The 7950-nt window shown below is 60.4% G+C and overlaps 1 protein-coding gene across 1 annotated transcript in view; it reads right to left on the bottom strand.

Annotated features, from left to right (window-relative positions):
* The window catches only part of LOC128823342 (claudin-7-B-like), an 8123-nt gene extending 1913 nt beyond the window's left edge, over window positions 1-6210 (bottom strand). The window contains exons 1-2 of the mRNA XM_054005583.1: window positions 5700-6210; window positions 279-443 (exon numbers count right to left, since the gene is read on the bottom strand). Coding sequence (XP_053861558.1) covers window positions 279-443; window positions 5700-5922 — 388 coding nt within the window. The 5' untranslated portion in view covers window positions 5923-6210. The remainder of the gene's footprint in view (window positions 1-278; window positions 444-5699) is intronic.
* Window positions 6211-7950: the final 1740 nt, after the last annotated feature.

The following is a 7950-nucleotide window of genomic DNA, read 5'->3' as shown; positions in this document are numbered from 1 at the left end:
AATGGGGCAGGGGCCTGTCCCCTCTAGGGGGGGCGTCGGCTCCCACCCGGCCCCAGGACAGGGACTGGCTGGCTCAGGGGGGCTGGGAATGGGGCAGGCGCCTGTCCCCTCTAGGGGGCGCTGGCTCCCATCTGATTTCATGCATGAAATGAATTGCCCAGGTCTCAGGCAGTAGTCCCAGCAGTGGGGGCCTGGAACAAGGGCTCCCACCCACTCCAGGCCTGGGCAGGTAGAGGAACCCAGCAGCTACCCACCCACCAGCCCCTTCCTCGACTCACCTCCCACCACGAAGATGAGCCCCCCGGTCATGGCGATGCGCGCCTTCTGCACCTTGTTGTCCCCCCCGCAGCGGGTGCATTTCATGCCCATGGAGGCGACACCAATGCCAATGATGCCCATCACGATGGAGACCACCATGAGCGCTCGTGTCGCCTGGAGAGCAGCTGTCGGGGGGAGAGAGAAACTGGGTGAGGCAGCTGAGTAGAACCCAGGAGTCCTGGCTCCCAGCCCCTCCCCCCGCTCTAACCCATCAGCCCCCACTCCCCTCCCAGAGCCAGGGAGAGAACCCTGGAGTCCTGGCTCCCAGCCCCCCTGCTCTAACCCACCAGCTCCCACTCCCCTCCCAGAGCCGGGGAGAGAACCCAGGAGTCCTGGCTCCCAGCCCCCCTGCTCTAACCCACCAGCCCCCACTCCCCTCCCAGAGCCAGGGAGAGAACCCAGGATCAGTAGTAGGTGAAAAGGGTAGGAAAAAAATGGTCAGTGTTCACAGTGGGGTCCCCGGGGGCTCTGCAGCGGGATGAGGGCTGGCCAGCGTCCTTATCCACGGGGTGCCCCATGAGGTGGCAACATTTGCAGAGACAAAATTACTGAGGCTAGTTCCCCCTGAAGCAGATGAAGGGATGTGTCACAACTGGGCAACACAACAGCAGAGGAAACCCAGTGCCGATCAGTGCATGGGAGAACATAATCCCAACACTACCTATAAAATGATGGGGTCTAAATTGGTTGATACTACACAAGAGGTCTTGGAGTCACTGTGGATAGTTCTCTGAAAACATCCACTCAGTGTGCAACCACAGTCAGAAAAGTGAACAGAACGCTGGGAATCATTAAGAAAGGGATAGAGCATAAGAAAATATCCTGTTGCCTCTCTAGAAATCCAGGGTTTGCCCACACCTTGAATACTGCGTGCAGATGTGGTCGCCCCATCTCAAAAAAGATTGATTGGCATCGGAAACGGTTCAAAAAAGGGCAAGAAAAATGAGGGGTCTGGAACGGCTTCTGTACGAGGAACGATTAGTAACTTTTCAGCTTGGAAAAGAGACGGCTAAGGGGAGATAGGCGTGAGGTCTATAAACTCATGACGGGTGTAGAGGAAATGGATAAGGAAGTGTTTACTACTTCTCCAAACACAAGAGCTAGGGGTCACCCAATGAAAAGACTAGGCAGCAGGTTGAAAACAAACAAAAGGACGTATTTCTTCACCCAACGCACAGTCAACCTGTGCCTTGAGGATGTTGATGTTGTGAAGGCCAAGACAATAACAGGGGTCAAAAAAGAACTGGAGAAGTTCATGGAGGACGGGTCCATCAGTGGCTATTATTATGGTGTCCCTAGCCTCTGTTTGACAGAAGCTGGGAATGGGCGATGGGGATGGATCACTTGATGATTCCCTGTTCTGTTCATTCCCTTTGGGGCACCTGGCATTGGCCGCTATCGGCAGACAGGACACTGGGCTAGATGGACCTTTGGTCTGACCCAGTACGGCCGTTCTTATGTTCTTCTCTTTTATCTATCTATCCACCCCATATCTATCTATCCCCATCCACCCACTCAATGTGCAGCAGTGTCAAAAAATGTTGGGGACCGTCACGCAAAGGAGAGATAATTGGACAGAAAATATCATGTTGTCGCTAGATAAATCCATGGGATGCCCGCATCTTGAAGCTGTGCAGATATGGTCACCCTGTCTCCAAAAAAGATCGATTGGGATTGGAAAAGGTTCAGAAAAGGGCAACAAACATGATTCGGGGTCTGGAACAGCTGCCGTGTGAGGAGAGATGAACAAGACCAGAACTTTTCAGCTTGGAAAAGAGACCTGTGTCAAATCCTGCCTTCACCGTCTATAAAATCGTGCTGAGTGTGGAGAAAGTCAATAAGGAAGTGGTATTTCCTCCTTCTCACATGAAAGCTAGGGGTCGGCAAACAAAACGAATAGGCAGCAGTTTCCGAACAAAAGAAAGGAAGTATTTTGTCACGCAACGCACAGTTGATCTGTGGAACTCCTCGCTAGGGGATGTGGCGAAGGACAAATGTATAACTGGCCTCCACAACGAATTTGATAAGTTGTTGGTGGACTGGTCCATCAATGGGTGTTTGCTAAGAAGGGCCAGGGGGCAACCCTGTGCTCTGGGGGTCCCTAAGGCTCCGAGCGGCAGATGCTGGCAGCGGATGCTGATTGCTAATCCCTCTGAACCACTGTCAGAAGACAGGACACTGGACTAGAGCGACCATTGGTCTAACCCTTAAGAGTCTTGCCTCCCAGCTCCCCCTGCTCTAACCCACCAGCCCCCACTCACCTCCCAGAGCCGGGGAGAGAACCCAGGAGTCCTGGCTCCCAGCCCCCACCTGCTCTAACCCACCAGCCCCCACTCCCCTCCCAGAGCTGGGAAGAGATCCCAGGAGTCCTGGCTCCCAGCCCCCCCTACTCTAACCCACCAGCCCCCGTTCCCCTCCCAGAGCTGGGAAGAGATCCCAGGAGTCCTGGCTCCCAGCCCACCCTGCTCTAACCACCAGCCCCCACTCTCCATATAAATCTTTGTAAACCATTTGTCACCGTAGTAGCCTAAAGCTATAGATGCTTTGGGTTAATTACAACCTTGGTAAAGAGCATCTCATTCCATCTTTGTTAATTTGCCCTGGGGAGGGAAATCTAGGATCAAAGCAGGGTGGGGGTGGGGAGCCAGGACTCCTGGGTTCTCTGCCCAGGTCTGGGAGGGGAGTGGGTGCTGGTAGGTCAGAGCAGGGGGGCTGGGAGCCAGGACTCCTGGGTTCTATCCCTGGTTCTGCCCCTCCCTGCCTCAGTTTACCCAGTTATAAAGCAAGGGGGGGGCATGATCATCCCCAACTGTTCTGCACCTGCAAGATTAAATCCTCCATTTGCCATGTGTCGCGTCACCTGGGGGCGGGGGGAGCGGAGCAGGAGACTTTGCCCCCATGGTGCCTGGTGCATAAATTTAAAAACAAACACCCCAGCTCCTGCTTCCCACCAGCCACTGATTCTCACCCCCCCCGCCCCCCCAGCCCAGCCCCAGGGTGAGTCAACCAGTTTGCTCTCAATTCCCTGTCCCCGGCCAGCCCCACCCTCTGTGCTCTCCCCAGGCCCTCCCCGGAGACAGGTGGAACCACCAGATCCAGGGAGTTTCAGTGAAACTGATACAGAGACAGGAAATCTCCCTGGGAGGGGAGCGAGCACTAGGGGTTAGAGCTTGGGGGGGGGGGGGGGGGGCTGGGAGCCAGGACTCCTGGGTTCTCTTCCAGCTCTGGGAGGAGAGTGACCCTGAGTTTCAATAACCACCTTCAGGCTGTCCATGACACATCCAGTTTCTCCAGTCCAGGAGCAGTTTGAAATAAGCTGGGTGTGGTGTTTACCTTCCAGGCATTACTGCCTTGAGACTGCTAAACTCCCATGTCAGCCCCTGCCCAGCCCCCCCCTCCATCACCATCCTCTGTGACCCAAGACACAGCCCTGCCCCCAGTCCCATTCAACCCCAACCCCAGAGCTACCCACACAGCATTAGATAACCTTTCCCCTCACTGCGCCCCCAGGCTCTAACCACCAGCCGCCACACCCCTAGCAGAGCGGGGGAGAGAACCCAGGAGTCCTGGCTCCCAGCCCCCCTGCTCTGACCCACCAGCCACCACACCCCTCCCAGAGCGGGGGAGAGAACTCAGGAGTCCTGGCTCCCAGCCCCCCTGCTCTAATCTACCAGCCCCCACTCCCCTCCCAGAGCCGGGGAGAGAACCCAGGAGTCCTGGCTCCCAGCCCCCCCTGCTCTAACCCACCAGCCCCCACTCCCCTACCCGAGCCGGGGAGAGAACCCAGGAGTCCTGGCTCCCAGCCCCCCCCTGCTCTAACCACCAGCCCCCACTGCCCTCCCCGAGCCGGTGAGAGAACCCAGGAGTTCTGGCTCCGACTTTCTGATCCTATTCTGCACTCAGATGTTGAACAAGGTTTCTCGGAGGAGGAGGAGGAGCAGCACCTGAGGATGAAGGGCAGATGAGGCCTGGTAGGTCACCTGGGCCACCATCCAGGCAGGCCATGGCCCCTGTGACCCCTGTGGTTGTGATTAGGTCTCCTATCGTGGGCTGGATGAAGGGAGTTTATTTTCCCAAATAAGCAGCTCGATAAGATTAAAGAGGCTGGATTGTTACGCAGAACTGTTTATAAACTCCCTGCCCGGATCCGGTGTGGAGCCAGCAACAGAACCCAGGAGTCCTGGCTCCCAGCCCACCCTGCTCTAACCCACCAGCTCCCCTCCCCTCCCAGAGCCGGGGAGAGAACCCAGGAGTCCTGGCTCCTAGCCCGCCCTGCTCTACTGTTTTCCCTGTGGGGTGGGACTTTGATCCCTGGAAATTCAATCAGTGGAAGAAGGCAGGGCCCCCCCAGCCTCCTACAGGTGCAGGCAGAGTCCACCTGTGTGGGTGTGTGGGGGGAGGGGGGAGGTCCAGGAGAGGGGGGGGGTTAGATCCATTCATGTCGCCCTTTGTCCTGGGTCTCAGCCGCAGGGCGAGGCCCCAGCAGTGACCCAACCGGTTCGGGGCGGGGTGGGGAGGGGGAAGAGAGAGAGGGGGAGGAAGAAAGTGAGAAAGAAAAAAAGACAGGAATGAATCAGTGGAAGGAAAGGAAGAGAGGAGGGTGGAGGGGGGGCATCTACGAACCCAGGAGAGCTGGGGGGGCGAGGGGGTTCCCCTTTAATTCACACCTCACCAGTGGAAGGGGGAGGGGTCTTTAAAGAGGGGAGGGGGCAGCAGAGGGGGCGCGCGTGGGGCGGGAAGGGGGGCTCTGAGCCGGGGGAAGCACGGGGGGCGCGCCTGGGGAGCAAAAGGGAAGGGAGCAGACCGGGGTGTGTGGGGCAGGGAGGGGGGGGAGCAGAGAGAGCGCGCATGGGGGGGAAGGAAAGGGGGGTCCCAGAGCCGGGGAAGCAGAGGGGGCGCGCGTGGGAGGAGGAAGGAGGGCAGAGAGCCGGGGGAGCAGAAGGGTCGCGGGCGGGAGGAGGAAAGGGGGGTAGAGAGCAGGGGTGCGCGTGTGGGGCGGAGAAGGGGGCCCCCAGTGCCGGGGGAGCAGGGTAGGGCGCGCGCGTGGAGGGGAACATGGAAAGGGGGGTCCCAGAGCCGGGGAGCAGAGGAGGCGCGCGTGGGGGGAGGAACGGGAGCCCCAGAACTGGAGCGGGGGGGAGAAAGGGTGTGCGTGGGGCGGCGGGGGGGGGGGGGGAGGAGAACCAGCGACTGTTTATAAAGGCGCGCTGGGTTTATCAGCTAAATTGGGCAAATATTGACTCTGGGAAGTGGGGGGGGGAGAAGGAAGAAAGCGCTGGGAAGGGGGGGACCGCTCCCCATGAACGGAGGGGGCAGAGAGGGGGCTCAGAAGTCACTGGAGTGCCCCCCTCCCATTGCAGCGGGGTCCCCACGCCACTCACAGCTGAGGTTGAGGATGGAGTCGTAGGCTTTGCACTGGATCTGCCCCGTGCTCTGCCAGGCGCAGGACATCCACAGCCCCTGGTAGACCGCCACGGCCGTGATGATGCTGTCCCCCGCGTAGGAGGACATGCGCCACTGAGGCAGGATGGTGGCCGCGATCAGGGCCACCCAGCCCAGGAGGGCCAGCACGAAGCCCAGCAGCTGTAGCCCGGAGTTGGCCATGGCGAGCCACCCAGGAGAAAGAAAAAAAAACAAAGAAAAACCACGCGTGGATCCGGAAACACGCGTGGATCCGGGCGCGCGATCCAAACAAAGCACCGCCCCCCAAAAAAGCTGGAGCGGGGGGGGGGGGGGGGCGGAAGCAAAACGCGCGTGGATCCGGGGAGCGCGGCCGCCCAAATAAAACACGGGTGGATCCGGAGGTGGGGCGCGACCCAAACAAAAGAAGTGGGGGAAGGGAAGCGCGCGGCGTCCAGCCAGCTACAAATCCTCTCCCTCTCTCTGCTTGCTACCTGGGCAGGTAAGTGGCTCACCTGTATTTATGCCCTGGGCGGAGAGGGGGCGGGGTCAGGCCTGGGGGGGTGGGGGGAGGGGAAGTTTCATGACATCACCCCGGGGCCATGGGGACGGAAGGAGTGTCATTAGGGGCGGTAAAACCAGGGCAGGGCAGGTTCCGGCTGGGGGGAGGGGCGGTCAACACCGCTGCCCCCCCCCCTGTCTGAGCAGACCCCCCCCGGCCTCACCCACTCCCACTATGCCCCCCCCGGAACTGAGCAAATTCCTCCCCCTCCTCAAATGCCTTCCCCACTTCCAATTCCCCCCCCACTCCCCAGCCACTCGCCGTGACTCAGTTTCCCCACCTGTACAATGGGAAGATTGGCTAGAGGGGGTGTGTCTCATTGTGTATCTGGACAGTGCCTGGCATCATGGGGGGGTTGTCCGATCGGGGGGGGGGGGGTCCGTGCCGGCTCTGGCTGTTTGCACGTCGGGTATAGGATGTTGTGTGTGTGTGTGGGGGGGTGATCCCTGAGTTCTCCGTCGGTCTGCGCCCCATAACGGTGCAGCGGGGAAATGCCTGCTGGGGCTGAGGGCGGCAGGTGCCTGAACAGACTGCGGGGGTGGCTCCGCCCTGCCCACCCCACAGGTTTTGTGGGGGGAGATGAGTGGGGAGGAAGGACAGGAGGTGAGTGGGGGAAGGGCAGGGGGTTGGCGGGAAGGGGTGAGTGGGGGGGAAGGGCAGGAGAAAGGGTGAGTGGGGGGAGGGCAAGGGGTGAGTGGGGGGAAGGGTGAGTGGCGGGGAAGGCAGGGGGAGTGGAGGGGGAGGGCAGGGAGCAGTGGGGGGGAGGGCAGAGGGGAGTGGGGGAGGTGGGAGGGCAGGGGAGAGTGTGGGGGAGGGCAGGGGGAAGGCAGGGGGAGTGGAGGGGGAGGGCAGAGGGGAGTGGGGGGAGGTGGGAGGAAGGGGGGGAGTGGGGGAGGAAGGGGGCGGGAGGGAGAATGTGTCACTCCATGTGATTCACAATCACAAGTGAAATAGAAACTCCACTCACCGGTTCCCCCAAGTCATGAGCTCCGGGTCCCTGCCCCACATCTTGCCCCAGAGAATCCACCCCAGAGACCTCTCTTCTGCCCCACCTCTTGCCCCCACAGGATCCCTCCCTCTGCCACACCATACCCTGCCCCACAGGATCTGCCCCACGGGATCCCCTGCTCTCTGCCTCACACTCTGCCCCACAGGATCCCCCCACCCCACATTCAGCACTGTGGAATACCCCCTCAGCCCCACATTATGACCCATTGTACCCCCCCACCGCCCTCCCTGCTGCACCACGTTCTGCCCTATCGAATACCCTCCATCTGCCCCACACCCTGCCCCATGGCATCCCTCCAAGTGCCCTCCCCTCTGCCCCACACCTAGCCCCATCCCTCCTCCCTGCCCCATGGCATCCCCTCAGCGCTCGCCCATGTGCCCCAGGCCCCACCCCATAGAATCACTCCACCCCACAGCACCTCCCATATGCCCCATCCCATAGCAGTCTCCCTCCCACCCATGCATTCCCCTCTGCCCCACACCCCACCCTCCCCTCCCTGCTCATTGCCCTCGTCCCATTGATACTGAGAGTGGCTGATTCATGGGGGCAGGTCTCCCCAGACATGGGCAGGGACCCAGAGAGTGAAACCCCTCCCCCCACACCCCATCGGGGGGGCCACAGGGGCGCTGGGGGGAGGCGTCATTGTGTGTGTGTGTGTGTT

The sequence above is a fragment of the Malaclemys terrapin genome, chromosome 15 (genome assembly GCF_027887155.1).
Source record: "Malaclemys terrapin pileata isolate rMalTer1 chromosome 15, rMalTer1.hap1, whole genome shotgun sequence".
NCBI lineage: Eukaryota > Metazoa > Chordata > Testudines > Emydidae > Malaclemys > Malaclemys terrapin.
Note: the sequence above shows the minus strand (reverse complement) of the source record. Positions and strands in the feature narration are given on the sequence as shown.